The following is a 21,875-nucleotide window of genomic DNA, read 5'->3' on the forward strand; positions in this document are numbered from 1 at the left end:
CGGGTTCTCCGGGAGTTCGCCGTGAGGGACCCTTCACCCGGGTTTTGGCAAGCGTGATTCAGACGTCGGGGTGATGATGGGAACATTTGACGTGTGTGGCCCGACGGGGTTTTCACGTGTCGTGTGAGTTAGGTCCACCTTGCAAGGTTAAATCGGATCAATTCGCCGTCTCTCTCGGTTAAGAGAACCTTGGTCACTTCGTCACATCGTAGTAAAGGATGAAATGAGAATGAGTTGAAAATGTTTGAATGGTTTTAATAGAGGTTTAATCTGATCCACCATGTGTGCTCTAGATGTTTAGGCGAATTTAGTTAATACTCGCTGTACTAAATGGAGCTAAAATATTGAAAGTAATGATTCACTTCTAGCAGCTTTTCTGCAAAAGAACCCTAGAGCCAAAAAGCCTTGTATGTCTAGATAATAGGCTAAGTATACCTAGAGTCGGGTAAGCCTTGCTGAGTATTAGTATACTCAGGGTTGTTGTTGTAACCCTTCTGAGCAGGTTGTGTCCCCGCTGACTTCGAGGAGGTATGTGCGTCCTGGATTGGACAACCGCTTCCTCCGGGTTGGACCGTCGAGTGGGCCCCGTCTTCCCCGTGAAGATCGGGCAGGTTGGCATCACATCGGTGGGCAGGATGTGGAGCTCACATCATCGTAGTTATCGTATTGTATTTTAAACTCAGTTTTAAACTTCTGCTGTGTTTTGAACTCTGTCGTTTGTACTTAAAGTTTTTATGTAAAACCTGTGTTGTAAAAATGTTTTTAAAGATTTATGTATGCTGGTATCACCTGTGCTCGTCTTCGTACGGGTCTACTAGTGCAATTGTGATTCTGGAGTACAGTAGTTTCATCGGGATTTACCCGACTGCCTGTCAGATTACACCGTTTTAAGTGCACAGTAACTTGATTAAGTATCAAGATGATGGTTAGCGCACTTAAGCCGGTTTAATTTGGGCGGTTCTGCTACAGCTGGCATCAGAGCTCTAAATTGCACTAGGGTGATTACTGGCGTGCTTAATTAAGTTAAGTAACTCTTACTTTGCAATGATTTCGGGTTTTTCGAAAAGTTGACGCTAGATGCGCTAAGGAATAGGATAGATAGTTCGTATGCCCTAATTATGTGTTATAAGTTAGGTGTCATCTAAGTATCTATTTTATTCCAGCACTTTCAGCTTTTACTTTTTGTTAAACCTTACTTCGGTAACGACGCACCTCCGCTAAGGTAAGCAAGGTAAGCATTCTTGGTAGTCCTTTAGAATAGCCCATGTGTTTCATACGTGCGCGGGTCCCGTATGATGAGCATACGAGGAGGTGATAAGACTCAATTCAAATGAGCCTGTCGCTATCTGCCGCCTGATATGGAGTGTGGATTTCATACCGTGTGATTGTAATCACGGTCATCTTGTAAGGCAATGTTACGAGATGTAAACCTGTCATGCGGTTGGCCATGACCGTGACCCTTGGGACACGTCTACCCTTGGATGTCCCGTAAGACGAGTGTACGAGAAGTGAATATGTTGTTATGACGTATGCAGCGCTGCCCATTCAGCGTCGAACGTCTGGGTGCCATCTCTATAGTGGATGGTAATATATGTGTGAATATGTGGGAAACTTCATATGTGTTACCCGTGTGGCATAGGACACATGGGGGCCGTTCGTGAGTGCTGGCACGAAGGGTCCAGAAGTGGTTATATACTCTGTGTTCTTCTGCAGGAAACTAACCACGTTAAGCGCGTTATGAAATCCTTGATCGTAAGAACGCCTAGTCTATATATAGGGAGAGTACGTAATTGTGCCACCGATTGTCCTCATATACCATATTTTGGTACTTGTTTGGGTGAGAAACGCTAGAACGTGCATGCATCTTGCATCTTGCATAACCGAGTTGGTTGATCGTTTTGTTGCTTACGGTTGCGCTTCATAAAAATTTATTTAGATCGCCATGTTTTTACTAAGCGTTCTTCAAAAATTTATTTATGTTGGGTTGCCAAATTTAGTTTTGTTTCTTTTGAAAACTGTGACTTACGTTAGCACTATGTGTTCTTACATATGGCTAGCTTCACGCACGTGATCGTGGACGCTGAGGGTTGGGCGCACTCCAATGCCCTCCACACCGGCCACTTTCCTCGTCTGCTGTGGCAGATGCTCAGGGCCTTTGCGCCGGCCGCCGCGGCGGCTCGCCCTCCCCTAGTGGCGTCCGCCAAGAGGGGTTGGCATGGCCTCTGTGGTCCTGGGCGTGGAGGTTGCTCTCCGGTGAAAACCAAGTCCGGTACTCCGGACCGGCGACGATGGCGCCCAGTGCGTCATGTCCCTGCCGGGGGCGTCGTCACGGGACACCTTCGTGCCTCGCCGCCGGCTGGCCCGGTGGCCCCTCCTCCAGGTTCGGCGTGTTCCTGGGCACGACTGCGGTGCTTCATGTTCAGCTCTCGGTGGCTCTTGGCATGGGGATGGATCCCTGGTGAAAACCATATCCGGTACTTCGGATTGGCGATGATAGCGCCTGGTGCATCATATCCCTCTTGAGGGCATCGTTTTGGGATACCTTCATGCTCTTGCTGCCGCTGGTCTAATTTCTTTGTGGCTTGCCGTGGGTGATCGTCTTCATCTGTATCGTCTACCTATGCTCTATCGACGCATCATCATCATGTTCGTTGGTGCTGCAACTACTACGACAGATGCTTTGCCGTCGTTATGCGGGTGGATGCTTTGTCGCCTCTGCTTCGCTTGTTTGGCGGATGCTTTGCCACCCTTGCTACTACTACTCCGACAGATGCTTTGCCGTCATTGTTGCTACTTGTTGGTCGTCCTCGACGGATGCTTTGCCATCAGTGGTGCTTGTTTGGTGGATGCTTGGCCACCCTCATGTCATGTTGTTACAGGGTCTCAGTCAATGGCTTGGTGGTGGTGCACTTCGTGTAGGTTCAGATGCTATTTGTCGCTTGGTTTAGCTTGGCGAGTTGAGTGGACTGCTCCCCCCTTTCTGTAGTTGTTGTTTTAGCTAGTTTGCAGGCCATTTGTTTTACTGGCCATTTTTAATTTTTTTCTCTGTTTTTAGTCTTTTGTGTACTTGAGCAGGTCAACTTCTGTTTGGCCTGCAACAAGAAATATCTGTAAATTATTTTTTTCTTAATGAAATATATGCTAAGACACTATCGCAAAAAATCAAAGTATCATATGCGAGAGCTGAAATGAGCATGGCCTGATGGTACCTTGAAATCCTCATTCCTGTCCGCCATGGTTGCTCTGCTAGTAAATTCGATGGTCCTACAGTCTACATAGACCTTGTGGGACTAGCATTGGTGGCTATCAAGGCGATGCGCATGGATTTGAAGGATATCTCATGCACACGCTTCCGTGCGAGCTTGGCTAAGCTCGCCGTGGCTGAGGCGTACCGTACTCGATAGTGCTTGTTCGGTTGGAAAAGTTGGAACGAGCATGGTTTTGGGCTGGACATCAGGGTTTTCTCTGCAAGCCCAATTCAATGGGCGCTTTTCCATTTGGAAATGGAGTGAGCTTTCCGATCCGGCCGAAGAAGAAGAATGGCCCGGTGCCCCGAAATCACGGCCCATACAGAGTGGATTCGAATCAGGAAACCGTTTACTCCCGTCACCGTTTGATCCAGCTTTAACACGGTCCAGATCACGCTGGATCGCCGATAAATGATTCCTCGAACAAGAAAAGAAAACCCCATAAATGGTTCCGCGAGAAGAAAAGGATCCCCCAACAATGCACATCGTACAATCTCGGCCACCCGATCTCAATCCACCGGCCGAGCCTCACCCCGCGCAGCCCATCCATAACTTCCTACTGCTTTCGAATTTCTATAGATGAAAGTTGGTTCCCACGGCTCATTGGGAGGCTGTCCACGTCGGTAAAAAAAAATTTCACCGTCAGATGGTAAATCAAGCGCCCGTATTCATTCCTCTCGCGATGCAACTGTAGCGGTAAATATCTCTACTTCTGGAGCTTTTTTCTCGCCTCGCGAAGACAGCCTCGTCTCTGCCTCGGATGCAGCCGTCTTCATCTCCACCCCACGCGGCCACGCCTGTCGCGGCAGGCGATGCGCGGGGTGAGGCGGCGGCGGCCGCGGACATGCCAGGGTGCTGCGGGCTGCATGCCTCGCCGGCGCGCTCGTAGTCCCGCTCGCCCGCCGCCGCCACTCCTCCTCGCCGCGTGCCGCCGCCGCCCCCGCTCCTCCTCCTCCACTGCCGCCCCTCCCTTCCTCTCCGCGTCGGGGACCCTGCATGAGCTCGCCGGCCAGATCCCGCAGCAGGGCAGCTGCGGCGGCTGCAGCGGGGCGGAGCCTCCACCGCGCGGCCTCCGGCATCCCCTACTCCCTCGAAGGCACACGGCCGTGCACGGTCGGCGGCGCTCCTCATGCGGCGGCAGCGGAGCTCCGCATGTGCGCGCAGCGGCGCTCCCCGCGCGGCAGCTCCGGAGCTCCGTAGGCGGCTTGCAGCCCGCGTCGCCACCGCGCCTGCGCCAGCCGCCGCACGCCAATCGCGCCACCTCAACCCGCAGTTCCCCGGCCGGCGTCACCTAGCCTCGCCTCCGTCCGAGGCTCGCGGCTCGCGTCACCTCCGCGCTCCCGCCTGCCACCGCTCGCGTCGTCTCCGTTCCAGGCTCGCGGCCTGTATCCCCACAGCAGTCGCGCCGGCCGCCTGCCGCCGACGCTGCTGTCCCTGACGCCACCGACGTTGTGACGCCAAGCAGGGCAAGGCGGCTGGGCGCGCCTCATTCAGCCCCTCCCCTCCTTGACCTCCCTCCCCTCTGCTCCTGCGTTCCCAAGGGCAGCAAGCCTCGCCGGCCGGCCGGCCGCGGCTGCCGTCCGTCCCTCCCCCAACCCCAAGCTCCCAGAGAAGGATCAGTTGCAGCTCCATGGTCATGAGGCCATGCATCGGTCTGTGCTAGAGCTAGACCGTGGAAGGAGCAGCGGGCAGCCGCAGCAATGCCTGGCCATGGGAATTCCAAGGTGAGCTCCCTCCTTCCCTGCTTATGCCCATCTTGATACCTCTCACCTCTGCCTCCTACATTAAGTAGTGAATGGTAGGCTAGCTTTGCCGTGATCCTACATTTGTGTCGTTCTGTGGTGCCTCCTGCAGTCATCACGATTCAAGTGCATACAGCCATACACCATGGAAACAGCTTGCAAAGTGTTCGACAGAATGCTCATGAGGAGAATAGGGACATCAACATGAGGATAGTGGTTGTCTGATCTCCCTGTTGTGCTCTAATAACCACATCAAGAGCATGCCTACTTCTCTACCAGGTCAGATTCCCTCACCCTAATATATGTTTACAAAATTGGCATTGCGCACATATCCAGTTTCTTATTTGCATCTAGCATTCTCTTTGCTTGGTGTTTGTTACGTGGTTTTTGGAGGAAGACATTTTATTTTTCATCAATTAGATGTTTCGTTTAATGTGCCTGCAACTCATGCTCGCTACTTCCACTGCTGCAATAGGATCTCCTGAACCTTGGCAACATATTATTGGAAGTGAAGTCCAAAAAGACACACAGTGGCTACAAAAGATGGAGGAGAGCACCTGGCTCCTCCATGACCTAAAATGGGCGAATAAAGTTGTAGGTGGATAAATGGTTAGAAAATTTGAACTAGAGATAAAATATGATCCAAATGGTAAGGCAAACTTCAAAAGGCAAATTTAGTCTCTTTCTTAGTTTAGTGGATAAATTTGCCTGAATCTTTGGCCTCATTTTATTTTCCTACACCATGCAGGAATTTCAGAGAATGCAGCTTCACTTATCCAAGCAGGTACTAAGGAAAAACTACATTTGCGTGCTAAATCATTTTCTTGCCCATCATAGGTTGCAAGTGCAATGAAATTTTCGAAAAAGAAAAAAGAAGTGTGCAACAATATATTTACAAAATAATTATGCCTTATGTTTGCTGTTACCTTTTGTCATTGCTTCTTTCACATATGATGCTCTTAAGTGTGACCCGCTTATTTAAGCACAATTTAATATGAACGACCCTTCCACCAGCTTGACAGATGGGTCAGAGATACCTGTAGTTTTTTTACCCGTGGCCTTTTTATATTTGAACTTTGACTAATTTGTTCCCACACCACATCATGTATTTTTCCCGATGAATATACGGAAATCTAATTCTGAGCTGCCACAATCACATTTGCCGATTATAGGTTAAATGGCAGAGATTTCTTCCAGAATAAGTGGAATGTGGCATGTATGGCCTGAGGTGAAACACTTCATATTGAAAGTTTCTTTAAGCAATTCGGCTCCTTCTTTGGATATAAATGCACACATCCTGTCTCGGTTGTAGCACGCCAATGCAGAGCTCTGGTGAGGCCCTACCTCACCAGCATCGGGGCACCGGCAGCAGGCTGACAACAGAGGTGGTGCAAAGGTAGACGAAATTATAGATGTGAGATAGTTAAGAACTATATCTTTTCTTGGTTATTTTTTTTTTACAATTACTTCTATGCTTTGAATTGAATTTAATGTATGCATTTGCCATGTAAGTATAGCCACTGACATTCATAGGTCCTTATTAGTATTAAACTTGAGTGTCTATATACTTAACTAAATGCACACGGATAGTCAAGACTTGCATAGATTACTCAAAAGAAATATTATTAATGCCTTCTACCGAATATGCAGAAACAACATTTATATTGTTTCAACCATGCTAACTAGAGTATATCTGCAGCACCTTTAGTTCGCGGTAAGTTTCGCTTACTCCATGCATGATCTATGCTAGGACCATTAACTGCTACTACTTATTTCCTTTTCCTTTGAAAAAACATTGCTGTTTTCATTTATATCAATTCACATCAACATAGCTTGTGATATTAATGTAAGATGGTCTAGGCTTAGTGTTCTTTAGATCTATAAAATATTTATAGGGAGAGCTTATATAACTATATGTTTGCATACTACTGAGAGCTCCATCGAGAGCTCCTATATCATATTAAATTATTAAGAGTTCCTATATCCTCATTGTTCCAAAAAAAAACTAACTGCATCTAGAGTTAATGATTACAAGAATTCATTCATGGTGGACATATTCATATGTGAAAGATCTTTCAGACAATTGGTTTAACAGACCCATGTAAAACTCCCCGCAGAAGGGATATACTTTTCAACGAAACACTAATATTTGTTACCATTCAAAGCACTAATATTTTTAACTAAATTTCATAGTTTACAAAACTCTAAATAACCAAATTGATACAAAGTAAATATGAGCGCGTGCGAAGGCGCGCGTAATGTACTTTACTTCTTCCCCTGCGCCTCTTTTCAAGCCAGGTTTAGCTTATCCCTATGTTGGATCCGGCTTCTATCGATGCTCCTTTTGGTATGCAGTGTTGGATCGATGTGGTGCTGATCTTTTTCTCCTGTCCCCGGTGTGCAGTTCATACGGTTTTTCATCTGTCTGCTGCCAGGTTTGCAGTCCTCGTTCAGAAACTTCATCAGTTTGCATCCCGGCCCTATCCTTCAGCTGAGACATCTCCTAGGCCTCCATTCAGTGAAATTGCTTGGAAAAAAGTGCTTCCACTTTTACTCCTTCAGATCTTAAATTCTGAATACCAATGTGATGAAATGCTGGTTTGATTTCTATATGGACAAATAGATTTGTTAAATTTAGGTTTTATTGACTAAATCAAACAATTGAAAGGATTAGGACACTCTTGCAGGGCCAGATCACACTTATACATCATTTGGAAATGACTTTCTTGTTTCCATATCTTTCTTGATCGTGGATAAGAAATTTTCATGACTGTCTACGTTGCTTGGGAACAAGAGGTCAGTCAGATCTTTCCTTTTTTATTGTTGCTATTTTGTAATTTTTCTCATGAGAATATATTCCTCTTTTCTATCTGAAGCTGTGTTCCATAAAAAAAAACTGAAACTAGAACACAAAGAGTTGTGAATTCGAGATTGCCAAAAGTAACATATAATGCTCCCTTGTTTTTTTTTTGAATAGTCAGGGTGGTTGTTTTCCATCGCGTATGACTCTAAATTTTTGTGCTGGATACTATATTCTAACGTCAGGCAATGGTAGAGATCGATTGTTTGGGCAGGTATGCCATTCTGTGATCGAGTCAGGTGGGTTCTAAAGGTTATTACATGGAAAGTATGTCACACTTTTCTTCTGGCCATACACGAAGAACCAATGTAGAGTTCTCTTAGTGATGATTTGAGAAGTCTCTGAGTCACAGGAAATTATTATGTTATGATGAATGTGCCATGAGGGTCATTTACCAAGTGTGCAGATAAAATCGGGGTTGACTGGTAGATATCTGGCATTGCACACAAATGAATTCACCTTAATGATCTGGTTATTACCATTATTGATAAATTTTAATACCATCTTTAGTTCCTTCCTCTGCAGGTTGTCACCCAGGGGAACTGCACCTAGCATTACCTGCCAACATCCATCACATATACCATTGTGGAGTTGGTCGAGGTGAGCCACGAGCCACTTATTTTAGTGGATCCTATATTCGTCAGTAGTGGCTCCTATATTCATGAATTTTCAGTCCATACCAGTAGCCCGCAATAATGATTTTTTTAATGCTTCATAAGCAATCAAAGTACTCGATACTGATATAAATATGACTATTGTACCTCAGTCCTCGGCCTGCAATAATGAGTTTGCTATCCCAGCCATCCTCATGGTCATTCAGGCTCATGGTGGCTCTGCAGCGAGTTAAGAACAGGAGGTCCGAAGAGGTATTAGTCGTTTCTGCCAGACAAATTTACTTTTTTCTTGCACCTCAGCCCTACTTCTTTCTGTTTTGTGTTTAACTACCACTACTTCATCCTGCCATGGTGAGCCGCCTTGACCCTGATTTGCAATGTGCAACAGAAGCCATTCATGTTTGTCCTGAGAGGTGAAACTGAAACAAATTTCAATCAATAATAACTTCGGTTTTAGTATCCCATGTCTTTTGTTGTGCTAAATGCTACACCTCATGAATGCTAGAATCTCAAATTTTGTTGTTCCCAATCCAAGGTGCTTGCATTTATGAAATTTCAATTATTTATCGAGCTTGATCAGTATAAAATAATTGTATTGTCTGTTACGAGTTCAGAACGTATAACTACATGACTTGACGTCATTTCAGTTCCCAGTGACAAGTCCTATACCTATGAAAAATTTTGATCAATGGTTAGGGAATGTAAACTTATTCCGGTTTCCAAATTGGTTCACCAGAGGAAATGGTGTTGTCTGGTGGCAAAACTATGAGTTAGACTATGCTCCCTGTTCACAAATTCAGTTTTGTGCCCTTTATCTATAGTCACTACATAATCGAGGTGCTAAGTATGGCGGACAATGGACAAATGATGGCTTCGAAATAACCAACTTGATATGTATTGACATAGATATGGAAATTTAACTTATATATCTCATCACAACGCAAGCAGTGAGAAGCTTGTCTTATCAACCTCCAGCTTGGGTTGTTGATGACGAGCAATCAATTGCTCTGATGTTACCTGGCTGGTGAAATCAATGATTAGTAGAGTTTAAGTGTAATTTCAAAATTCTTCTTCATTATTCATTAAATTGCAAATAGGCCCCCACTTCTCATGCATCTCCAACCATGTGCAGGAGGTAATTTTGTAGATGCAGCTGACTGTCTGTCCTACTATTCTCCATCGCGGCGAGCTCTTGCTCTTGTGCTACACGGTCGTTTACAAGGCCGGCATGGGAAGCAAGGGCACCCGTCAGCAACTCCGTCACCTACGCCATTAATTCGGTGATGCTGGCGATGTACTCTGTATGTGAGGTTGTCCAACATGTGCAAGGAAATATGGAATGGCTTCTCCAAGGAAATATGCTGGTTCACTGGATTGCCTTGCCATCTCCAATGATAATTTGGTGTGGATTATTGGAATACTTAAATTTCAACAATATCTCCCGTTACAGCACTATAATATAATCTGAGTATTTTGCTTTTGGAGGGTTATGTTGGTCATTCAAATCTTGGTTCAAAGAAACTTTCTTATTTATTAATAAGATTTTTAAGTGGCATTTCTATGCAATCCAATTATTTCAAAATAATTTAATTTTAAACCCGTACAACATCTCCACTGTATTTTTTTTAAAAAAGAACTTATACAAGCTCTTTATGAAACATCACCTGCATGAGCGCGCCCGATTTTCTGTCAAAATGTAATCATGTTCTGTCACTTGCGAATACATCCACCATGTTACCAACAAACGATTTCCGCGTTCATAAATTAATACACCCAATCTAACACCTTTATTTCAAAAAATTGATACAAATTTGGCAGGATCGCGCGCGATAGCGCGCGTCATGCACTAGTACACATTAATCTCATGTTCCGATCTAGAAGATGGACAGGCAGCGCGAGGCCCGGGTGGCACTGTCAATCAAAGCCTCACTAAATGCGTAGCCTACCACGCTCCGCTTTGGCCCCAGAACCATCCAACGGAGCAGAGCGAAACAAGAGACTTTCACGCGAAGCAAGCAGAGAGCCCTGTAGACAAAGGCTTGACCTGTTGGCAAACAGATTGCCATTGATTAGGGTTGGTATACTGTACGTACAGAATATGCCATACTGCCGGCTAATTAAGGAGCCGTTTGGAACAGTTACCTAAAATAGCTTCACTAGCGAAGCCAAAGCTGGTGAAGCTAAAAAAACTAGCTTCTCCTAGCTTCTCCTAGCTTCTAATTCATCTTAGCACACGATTATAAAATGACCACACGCTATAATATTTGTGTAAGAGCAATTTCAGTAGGACTTCTATTTAGATGACTAAATTCATATTTTAGTCATTTTGCTTATATTTTCATCTCCAGCAGGCCCCTACCCAACTAAAATGAGGAGAACTAAATTTTCTCTCCCACCCCCTCAATTATTTGGTCACCCTCTATTTAGGCTACCAAAAGTAGGGCTCATCATTTTTTTCCTTTTCTCTTCTTTTTCCTCTTCTCTCTCTCACATTTTCCTTTTTCTCTCTCTATTTAATCGGTGTTGCTGGAGTAGAAATTACATTTTGAATGACTAAATTTGAAAAAATAGGTGACTAAAATGAGTTTTAATCACTCCACTAGAATTGCTCTAATAAAGGTGAAACTGAAGCTAAAATAAACCCTGCCAAATAGATCCTACGCTTCCTATCCGAAATGTGAGTTGCGTGATCTTTTATGCTGTTGCAGCTAGCTCGGTTGACTCGAGAACCTTCGACTGTGTGACTGAATCGTTCCATGATGCCCATGCCATGCCCATGAAGCGAAAGACGGTGCCGTTGAGTGCGAGCGGCATTGATCTTCCAGCGATGGGTCGGTCTCTTCGAATGCGGTCCGATTTCACGGCTAGATTCTGTGCCCCATGCTTCTACATTGTTCATAGGAAGAAATCCAACGCCTTGCCTGTCTGCTGTCCCGGTGCGTAGCATCATCTATCGTACCGGGAGAAATACACGGGCACGGATTCGGAAGAACAAGGCTCTGATTACCAATTGTTATGGTCCTAGACTTCCAAATCACAATAACAAGAATACTTGGGTAATCTGGGTACAATTCTGGAGAAGAATTGGAGAGATTGGGTAGGGAATAGCAAGAATCAGAGGCTAGGGTTCAAGAACAGCAGGAGATACAAGGAGGATCGAGTCCTGAGGAGGAAGACGAGTTCGTCGCAGTTCTGTTCGAGGGTCTTTCCTGTAGCCTGGCCCACCTGGCAGCCACTCATGAGGAGGCTTGTCCGTGACACATACCAGGACCACCCCGTAGGTCCGCCGTGCATAGCGGCATGCGCGGGCGTGCGGACGAACGGCGGCGACGGCGGCGGCTAGGGCGTGGGCGAGGGGGCTGCAGCGTTAGCCGGCGCAGGCGAGCGGACGAGGGGCGCGGCCGGTCAATCCACCGGCCGAGCCTCACCCCGCGCAGCCCATCCATAACTTCCTACTGCTTTCGAATCAGCGGTAAAGCCCTCGCATCCGACCATATACCTCTGACGCTGTCAGGGAGAGGGCCCCACCTCCCCGCACACCCTCGTAACCCCACCCACACCCAGCGCCTCTGTCCCTCCTCCCCGAGCCAGTACACGCGCACCACTTCCCCCCACGCTCCGATCTAGCAATCCCGACCCCGCCGACTCGCCGGAACCCTAGCCCGCCGCCGCCGCCGCCGCCGCCATGCCGCCGCGCCGCGGTAGGGGGAAGGGGAGGGGGAGGGGGAGGGGGAGGGGCAAGCCGAGGGCGAAAGCCGCGGAGCCCGAGCCCGAGCCCGTAGAGGAAGCCGTCGAGTCCGAGGTCGAGGCGGGGGACGCGAAGATGGAGGAGGAGGGGGCCGCAGCCAAGAGCGAGGACTCGAAAGAGGAAGAGTCTGGGAGCGACGCCGAGTCCATGGATGCGGAGGCTAAGGAGGAAGGCGGGGAGAACGGAGCGGAGGAGATGGACGCCGAACCTGAAGCGAAAGCCGGCGAGGCCAAGGCTGAAGCGCCAGCCGCGGAGACGGGGGCGAAAGCTGACGCCTCGGATGCCTCGGATGATGAAGGCGAGGAAACTGGCTCCGAGCACGAAGCAGATGCCAAGGGTGCTGGTCCGAAGGCGAAAGCGGACGAGTCTGACGGCTCGGATGAAGAGGAAGGCGCCGAGACCGACGGAGTGAGTGGAGAGGAAGCCGCTGAGACGGGCGGCGAGAATGAAGACGCCGGGGACGACTCCGACACCGAAGGTGATGCTGTGGAGGAGTCCCCTCCTCCAGCATCTCCTCCTTCACGCGGTCGCCGCCGTAAGCGAGCGGCCACTCCGGACCCAGCTCCGGATGATGATGAAGCGGAGGAGGAGACCCCCGCGCCTTCGCGCCGCCGCCGCCGCCGGAAGTCCGGGGAGCGTGGTGTCTCACCGTCGCCACTGCCAGACCACCTCCGGTGCCGCCGAAGTGACGGGAAGAAGTGGCGCTGCATGGGCCGTGCTCTCCCAACAGTCAGCTTCTGTGAGTACCACTACGCAAAGGCCAACAAGGGCAAGAAGCTGCCAGCGGATGGGGAGATCCTTGCTGTGGCTCTCCAGAGGCAGAAGAACAAGAGGAAGGGTAGGAAGAGCATTAATCCACCAGCGTCCCCTCAGGCAACTACAAGTGACCGTCAGACCAGGGATCTCCCCAATGGACTGATGACAATCTCTCCAGGTAGCAGTGGACCTGCAGCACTGTCGCCGCCTGTGACAACGAAGGTTGGTGTAGAAATTCCTGCACCGATTCGGCGGTGCTATCGTTCCAAGAATGCTGAGCCATTGCCTGTTGGTCCTGTGAAGGTCATTGAGCTAATCTTTGATTGTTCACGGTTGTTGGTTTAATATGTGTTGTTTAGTTCTATGTTGTGCCTGTGCTTTTTACTGATGATTGTGTGGTGTTAGGTTGTTCCTCGCACAATGAGTATGACAAAGTCAGTACCGAGAACATGTCACCGCTGCGGGTTGACGAAGTCAGCGCGTGTTGCCAATTGCAAGAACTGTGACAAGAACTTCTGCAACAGCTGCATTAATAAATGGTTAGATTTTATTTGTCTGATGCTGCTTTATTTGCATGCTTACTTTGGTTGTATATTGCTGCATCAGGATAATTATGATTAAGTTACGTATAGCCATGTTTCAACTGTCAGGTGATGAGAACTTGGTTGGTTGCAATTTGATAATTAGGAGATTGGCACTTTGAGTTTTACATTTCATGCTATTCAGCTTGTTGGTGGTTGAATAGGTGTACCTAAAGGAGGGACATGCCTTTCGTTGACAGCATGAATTATTTTCCTGTGTGCATAACTGCATATGTATCTGTGGATCATCGGTTTTATCTCTGTTTGCTGGTACATATTTTTAGTGACTATTAAAGAGGAGGAAGTGGATATTGGATTGCTTAGTTATGAGCTATGCTTGTTGATCTCTAGGTTTCATGCTATTCCGTGCTTTATTTTGCATATACCTGGGAAGGCAAGATAAATTGGACTGGATAGCCAGCAGTATATGATGTTTTTCTTTATTCTGGATTTGCTTTTGCTTATTATGATCTGAGCTTGAGATAGGGAACACTCATATTACATTTTGTCCTGAGATTGTTTCAAACACTGTTTGCATGGAGCTGATTAATTTTATTGGCTAATCAGTATCAGGTGTGAGGACCCTCACTATGCCTCATTTTCCCCAATTACTTCGGAGTTTTTTTTATGCTTACGTATCTCTATTTCATATTTGCGGATACTGCCTAGGAGATTTGACTTAGATTTATCCTTCAAAATTTATGTGAAATCATTTGCATGTACTATTAGTGAATTGGGCAAATACGTTGCCATGCCAACATAGATAATGTCCTGTTGGTGCTTTCACCGTTCTATAATATATAAGAACTGCTGTTTGGTAGGTAATCATAGATAGGAAAAGGGTAGGATAATATAAATATTAGATTTACTCGATTTGATCCTAAATGAGTGCCAACAATTCAACTTCCCTAAAAAAATGTACTTGAATTCTGTAGGGCACTGAAGTGGCAAATATGCCTCACTAAAGCAGTATGGTCTTTCTGCATATTAATGTTTTGACCCACATATTTATCCCTGTTTTATGGCTGCTAATCTGCATAAACACAAGAGTGGGCTATGGGTGCTGTACTCTTATTTACCACTAAGCACCCTTTTTTGTGATATTACTCAGTTTCCTTGCTTGTTTGAATTTGGATATTCAGGAATTTATCACTCCTACCTTCTATGGGTTATGTGATTTTTCTATGCTTATTTTTCCCTCAAGTGGTGTGCATCCATAACTTAAAGGGCTAACCTACTGGGTCTTCTTTAGACTACAAATGGCTCCTTGATCATTAGCATGTTAGTTTCTAACGCTAATTTAACAAAATTTGTATTGCTTAAGCTCTGGAGTCTGGATCCAAAGTACTTGATCCCATCTGCCTCCAGAATAATTAGCTTGTAGACTGTTATTGTGACTTACCAGTAGTGTGGCTACCCAGCACATGTTTGGAGGGAGAACTGCTCTAGGAACTTTGTAGGGAATGTTTCAAAGTCAAACTAAATCAGTAAACCCTATGGACTACAATCATAGTCTGCTCTCTCTCCGTAGAGAACATTAGTCAAATAATTGAAATGTCAACATCATCTTCTATACGTAAACATTTGTGTGAAGTGATTTATCATCTTTGATTTTTTTACTCTTTGTACATGAATGTAACCATTTTATGTACTTTTATCTGGAATGCCTACAATAACTTATCTGCAATAACTTAGTTAATGGTGGTGCATGTGTCGGAGTTACAAAGTGTACAATAAATCTAGTGAGGATATAGAATTAATCACTCATTAAAGCTACTCAATTGCTGAAGATTCTTAATGGACAAATGCAAGCTGATAAATAATCGCTCAACTTAGATTTGCGATGACTTGTGAAAGTGGAAATTACTCCTTCAGTGGGCGATGTTCAGTTTGTGATGGTTAATTAGATCTCAAATCCTTGATACGCCCATTTGGTTGGTTCTAGTAAATTCAGGTCTAGTAGAATTTTGTGCTAACTGTTTGTACACTATAGGTATTCTGCGATATCCAGGAAGGATATAAAGATCCGCTGTCCAGTTTGCCGTGGTCTCTGCAACTGTAAAAAATGTGCCCTTGGTAAAACCAAGGGTGCTATGTGTAAGGTAAGCTTTCTTTTATATTTCATCAGGTTGTGTGCAATTATACAATGCCATTTTATTGTTATATTTATTTTTTGGTGTTTGTGTCTTGGATCTTCAGGAATCACCGGGTGGGGAAGGAAAGATACTCAGCATAAAAATTTCCAACCATCAGTTTTACAAGCTCTTACCTGTAAAACTTGACCAGGAACAGCTTGATGAATTGGAATTAGAAGCTAAAGTACAAGGTTTGTTTATGTTCTTTTTCCCCCCAAACCGGACTTCTGTTGTTCTAGTGTGACCTAATTGTCTACTCTTATTTAGGGACAAAAATATCTGATGTCCGAGTCCAGGTTGCTGAAAATGGCCAGAGTGAGTCACTATACTGGTAAGCTCTAATCTCTTATGTTTGTATTTGTGTATGTAAGCTAGTAACATGTCTCTCAATCTAATCAGTTTTGTCCCTTCACTTAGTTTTATTATGTATACATATCTTGAGCATGACATAAATCAATCTTGCTTTGTATATATATATATATGAGCTGTTAGATATTTCTTTGGTCATGCAAATTTAAGTCTACGGCTATTGGTTAGCACTAGCTTAGTACCATTGTTGTTCCAGATCTCAGTTATTTTGAACCCTATTACATTAGCCTGTTATCTAACATTAGATGTGATTTACGCTCATTTGTTTACCATACAACTTGTTGTAGTTATAATCCCTTTTCATGTATTTGTTAATTGTAACTGCCATCCTGTTTCAATTTCTAATTTAACCAGATATCTTATCGAGTGTTCATTTTGAAAGCAGCAATAACTGTCAGCTATCAGTGAGCCAATTCCTGAGATGCTGCCCAGCATGCCCATTTAAGCTGTGCCTAAGCTGCTGTCACAAGATACGTGAAGGAAACATGTCGGAAAGCACCCCTGAAGATAAATTCAAGAACAGGTTGCTTCAACAAGAGTCTGTCCATGAGGATGGCAGCATTACTTGCCCTTCAATTGAGCTTGGTGGCTGCGGTGACGCGCCGCTGAACTTGATATATGCATCCCCTTCTGTGCAGTCTGAAGAGCTAAGTTCAGAAGATGAACTAGATGCTCCAGGCAATCATTCTGGAGTGAAGGAGGCAGTTCATAGCTCACCTGTACCAGAGAGTAATGGAAGATTATCTGCTGCCCAGACGGAAACAGTGTCCACATAATCTCCCAAGATGTAGCTCTTGTTGCATGTATGCATTCATCTTTCAGGTTAGAGCACAGCCTGAAGAGGTGTATGATATGGTCAGAATCTGGTAGGGTAGGTTGCCTGATTTAGCGAGATTATCGGCCTATAAGGCCTTTGATTTTAGCTGTGACATGGGGATTCTTAATTCTTGTGTTCATGTTCATCTTTGATCCGGAAATCATGATGTTAAACATCGTTGTACATATGGTTATGACTTCATTTTGTCATTGCCGAGAGATGATGGAATGTTTGTTTGTACCACCCTTAATTATGGGGATATTCTGTTGCTGGCTATTTGTCATGTGAGGGTGGTTCATGTTTGTTCCGCCATGCGACTTGAATTCTCTATGCATAAAGTTTAACACTGCAACTGGTGAACATGCGAGTCAAAGTAAGTGCTGTGTCATGGTCGACCACGTCTCCTGGATTTCAGATGTCTGAATGTCGAGTCGCTTCACTCGCCAGGTTTAACACATTTGAGGTGCCTGGGAGCTGCTCGAAGGCAAGAGCTGGGGCAGCGAGGAGGATGCTACTGGTCGCTTGGCGGGGAACTGCTGAATGGAGAGTGCTGGGACGGGATGATGGCAGCAACGGCGCAAGGCGGACGCTGCCGGAGATGGAGCTTAAGCAACTTACCACAGCGGCACGGAGGCAAAAAAACAGTTCAATTCCATTTGATGGAGCCAGCAATGCGTCAAGCTCGTCTACACTCGTCCGAGGCTGGCCGCGTCCGCTAAGAACTGGCCGAACGCCGCCCGCGACGAGCCGCCGGCCTTGCTGGCGACGGCCGCGGCATCCCCGTGCGCCACCACCCGCGCCCGGAGCCGCTCCCCTTCCTCGGACTCCATCACCAACCTCACCTTGGCCTCCACCTCCTCGGCCGTGACCAGCCCCTGTTCCCACCCACACATCTCCACGCCGACCCCGGCCTCCTCCACCATGACCACCTTGTTCATCTTCTGCTCCGCGTACATTGGCCAGCACAGCATCGGCACGCCGGCTGTGATCCCCTCCAGCGCCGAGTTCCACCCGCAGTGCGTCACGAACGCGCCCGTCGCCCTGTGGCGGAGCACCTCCACCTGCGGCGCCCAGTGCTTCACGACGAGGCCGCGGCCCTCGGTGCTCGCCAGGAACCCGTCCGGCAGCAGGGCGTCGAGGTCCACGTCCGCGCGGGGATCGAACAGCCTCTGGGTGTCGCCGCGCAGAGGGGCTCGCACCACCCACAGGAAGCGGTGGCCGGACTTCTGCAGGCCGACGGCGACTTCCCTGAGCTGCTCCTCCGAGTGGGTGGCCGCGCCGATGCTCCCGAAGCAGAGGAACACGACGCTGCGCTCTGGCTGCGTGTCGAGCCACGCGAGGCACTCGTGCTTCTCTTTTGTCCCGGCGCCGGCGCCGGCGCCCGCGACCAGCGGCCCGACGCAGTAGATCGGAGGCGTCCTGCGCTCTTCGCCGCCGGGACGAACCTGCGGGTCCCTGAGAGCTGCCACCGCCCGAGCCTCCAGCGACGCGAACGTGTTCACCAGGATGCCGGCGGGCTCCACGTTCCGGCGCATCGTGTCCATCATCGCCTTGTACAGCTCGCTCTCCGGTTCCTGGAGCGTCTCGCGCATGAGGTGCGACGCCGGCATGGGAGGGACGCCGTGGAATTCGATAGGGGCGTCTCCGAGCTCCTTGAAGCTCGGCTGTCCTTCCGCGCGCATCCAGGGAAGCTGGAGGAACATGGCGACCGCGGAGGCATTGGAGGCGAAGAAGGTGTAGGCCGGGACCCCGACCTCCCTGGCGACGTCGAGCGCGGCGACGGAAGGCGCGTCGACGACCACGGCGTGGACGCTCCGGGGAGGCAGGGCGCAGAGGAACTCGCGGAGGCGCTTGTTGTAGCGCCTGACGACCTCGATGTACCAGAGGAACGCGTCCCCGTAGTCCGCGACGGCGGGAGGGTCCTGGATCCGGGGGAGCCTGCGGACGGCGACGGACGGGCGGGCGGCTGCGACGCGGTCGACGGCGGCTGCCAGCGCGGCGTCTTGGTCCAGGGTGAGGTCGATGACCGCGGCCGTGACGGCGTAGCCCTCCTCCAGCAGGACGTCGGCGAGCTCCATCATGGGGACGAGGTGGCTGACGAAGAGGCCCGGGTACAGGACGATCGTCTTCTTCATAGCTTGTGTTTTTTCTGGCTGTTTCGCTGTGCTCGATGCTAGCAAGCTCTATGCACAGTCTGCAGTACAGCTCGTGGCTTTCGGGGAGAAGAAGGCTATTGATTTGTTTCCAGCATTGGAGTGGATATATAGATCCAGTGTCATGCTCATGGAAAATTAAAACAAATAAGTACTTGGTGTTTGGTTTGAAAATTGGTCACATGCTAGATAGGGACATAGGGTGATGCAAGAGTTGTTTGTCCAATTATATCTGATGGGATCACCCCCAATCATGTGAGATTTGATGGGTTCTTCCTGGCGGCGAGCTAGACGCCTTGGACCTCGCCAGGGTGTGCGACTGTACGAGCCACTGCAAATGTTCAGCAAGCAGATCGGCTAGCACATGCGGCCATGCGGGAGCAGTGGCTCCTCCACTCAAGAACTCCCCTCATGACGTCGGCAGTGACGGCCGGGCAGCGACGTGCAGTCCCTGGCGTAGAAGCCCGGCGCCTCCGTCGGCGATCTCTGCGGCGCGGAGCTACGGGCTACAGCACACGACGAGGGCGCAGCGCCTGCGGTCAGCGTACCGCGAGCTTGGCGTACCTGGCGGACGGTGGCGCGGTGCTCTGAGGCTGCACGGCTCTTCGCGGCGCGAGATTAATTTAGAAAACGTGGGCGCGCCACACCTTTTTTCTCTGGCTCTCGTTCGAGCGGAGGTTATGGACAGCCGATCATTCGCCGGACACGCCATGGGCGACTTGAAGCATCCGCGACGTCCAAGCGTTGCGGCCAGGGAGATGGATGTGTCTTCTGAACATCTTTTTCAGACGATTCAGCGGCGGTGCATGCTCTGCTCCCTCCTATGGAGTAAGCGGTGCAACAGGTTTTCCTTAGGCCAGCCATCGAACACACGGTGACTAAGCGCGGCGACGGCGGTCGGACCCTGGAACGGCTCGCGGCCTGCGACCCGTGCTTGCGACTCGTTAGCCACGGGGCATGGCGTGACGGCGGCGGCTCACAGGAGGCGCAGGGCCGGCGGCCGCCACTCAGCCGGGAGAAGAAAGAGGAGAGTGGGAGAAATGGGCCGCACGGTAGAGAGAAACGGGCCAGGCCGTGCGGAGGCACGCGGTTCAGCCGCTAGGAACTTTTTCTTTTTTATATTTAAAAAAATCAAAATTTCAAAAATATATAGCCGTTTCAGAAAATTGCAAAAATGGGCCCCTGTCGCCCATGGAGAGGGCGACAGGCCTTTTTTGTAATTTTTTTTACAAATAAATCCCTAGACGGTGCAGTGCGGGGGCTCGGTGGCAAGGGGGCCGGTCGCCCACCAAACGGGCGACAGGGGTAGGGGTGTCGCCCCTCCCTCGGGCGACCGTTCCGTGCGTCGCGACGCACGCCACCGACGGGTGCGATAGGTCTCCGTGCATCAATCAGCTTTTTGATTGATGGGGAGTGGCGGGCTGATTATAAAGGCCATCCCAGCTAAATCTACCGTTGATATAGACATGAGAGCAAATAAAATAAAATAAAAAACACTAGCTGCGCAGCGTGTAGAGGAACGTGCAGTGGGGTCAGAAAGCTGGCACTAGTCTGATTTTCTGTGTTGTCGTCTCATGTGCCATTCCCTCCTCATTTAAGTCTAAAAATTTGACCAAAAATTCAGAAAAAAAAGAGAAGTGAGGAGAAAGAAAATGACGAAGCCTTACCGAATTGCGCACTTGTAATCTGCAAGTAATTATATTTAACTTATGTATTGTTTCATTGCGAATAGAAAAATACATAAGTTAAATACAATAGCAATAGAAAAATATATAAATTAAATATAATTAACTGCAGATCACAAGTGCGCAATCCAGCAGGGTTTCGCCGCTTCTCTTCTCCTCATCTCTCTCTTTTTTTCTAAATTTTTAGTTAAATTTCTATACTCAAATAAGAAGGGAATGGTACATGAGACGACGACACAGAAAATCAGACTAGTGCCAGCTTTCTGACCCACTGCACGTTGCTCTACACGCTGCGCAGCTGGTGTTTTTTTATTTTATTTTATTTGCTCTCATGTCTATATCAACGGTTGATTTGACTGGGATGGCTTTTATAATCAGCCCGCCGCTCTGATTGATGCATGGAGACCTGTGCGTGCTTTACGGACCGGTCGCCCGAGGGAGGGGCGACAGCCCCCTATCGCCTGTTGTGGGGGCGATCGGCCCCGCTCCTTGCCACCGAGCCCCTGCGCTGCACTGTTTAGGGACTTGTTCGTAAATTTTTTTTAAAAAAAGGCCTGTCGCCCTCCCCATGGGCGACAGGGGCCCATTTTTGCAATTTTCTGAAACGGCCATATATTTTTGAAATTTTGATTTTTTTTAAATATAAAAAAGAAAAAGTCGCCAGCCGCTAGGCTGACTCGGCCGGGCTGCCCAGTGGTTGTGCGCGCTAGGCCACAGGTCGATAGATGGGCCAAGCCGAGCTGAAGCTGCCACCGCCCGAGCCTCCAGCGACGCGAACGTGTTCACCAGGATGCCGTCGGGCTCCACGTTCCGGCGCATCGTGTCCATCATCATCGCCTTGTACAGCTCGCTCTCCGGTTCCTGGAGCGTCTCGCGCATGAGGTACGACGCCGGAAAGGGAGGGACGCCGTGGAATTCGATAGCGGCGTCTCCGAGCTCCTTGAAGCTCGGCTGTCCTTCCGCGGGCATCCAGGGAAGCTGGAGGAACATGGCGACCGCCGAGGCATTGGAGGCGAAGAAGGTGTAGGCCGGGACCCCGAGCTCCCTGGCGACGGAAGGTGCGTCGGCAACCACGGCGTGGACGCTCCGGGGAGGCAGGTAGCAGAGGAACTCGCGGAGGCGCTCGTTGTTGGGCACATGTCAAAATCAGGCCCTTCTTCCCCTCAG

General features: G+C 48.4%; 2 protein-coding genes and 1 long non-coding RNA gene across 29 annotated transcripts; 2 read left to right on the plus strand and 1 right to left on the minus strand.

Moving 5' to 3' along the window:
- Positions 1 to 3,902: 3,902 nt before the first annotated feature.
- LOC120661658 lies at positions 3,903 to 9,963 on the plus strand. Of its 26 annotated transcripts, none has more exons than XR_005670000.1 (10): positions 3,903 to 4,972; positions 5,103 to 5,269; positions 5,466 to 5,639; positions 5,739 to 5,774; positions 6,163 to 6,218; positions 6,303 to 7,588; positions 7,678 to 7,786; positions 8,046 to 8,450; positions 8,617 to 8,716; positions 9,597 to 9,963. It is a non-coding gene; the product is annotated as an uncharacterized LOC120661658 (long non-coding RNA). The 26 variants fall into 26 exon arrangements; XR_005670014.1 differs by having other exon boundaries at positions 6,303 to 7,425; XR_005670008.1 differs by having other exon boundaries at positions 3,906 to 4,972; positions 8,376 to 8,450.
- Positions 9,964 to 12,016: 2,053 nt separating this feature from the next.
- LOC120661659 (lysine-specific demethylase JMJ25-like) lies at positions 12,017 to 17,146 on the plus strand. 2 transcript variants are annotated; one of them, XM_039940568.1, is made up of 6 exons: positions 12,017 to 13,190; positions 13,374 to 13,507; positions 15,543 to 15,651; positions 15,749 to 15,875; positions 15,952 to 16,015; positions 16,439 to 17,146. In XM_039940568.1, exons 1-6 carry the CDS (start codon positions 12,150 to 12,152, stop codon positions 16,827 to 16,829), a joined length of 1,866 nt encoding a protein of 621 aa, XP_039796502.1. In that variant the 5' UTR covers positions 12,017 to 12,149; the 3' UTR covers positions 16,830 to 17,146. The 2 variants fall into 2 exon arrangements, with proteins under 2 accessions (XP_039796502.1, XP_039796501.1); XM_039940567.1 differs by having other exon boundaries at positions 12,022 to 13,271.
- A 354-nt stretch (positions 17,147 to 17,500) lies between these two features.
- On the minus strand, positions 17,501 to 19,261 carry LOC120661661 (UDP-glycosyltransferase 88B1-like). The gene has a single exon (XM_039940569.1). It carries the CDS (start codon positions 19,003 to 19,005, stop codon positions 17,557 to 17,559), a length of 1,449 nt encoding a protein of 482 aa, XP_039796503.1. The 5' UTR covers positions 19,006 to 19,261; the 3' UTR covers positions 17,501 to 17,556.
- Positions 19,262 to 21,875: the final 2,614 nt, after the last annotated feature.

The sequence above is a fragment of the Panicum virgatum genome, chromosome 2N (assembly GCF_016808335.1).
Source record: "Panicum virgatum strain AP13 chromosome 2N, P.virgatum_v5, whole genome shotgun sequence".
In the NCBI taxonomy this organism is placed as follows: Eukaryota; Viridiplantae; Streptophyta; class Magnoliopsida; order Poales; family Poaceae; genus Panicum; species Panicum virgatum.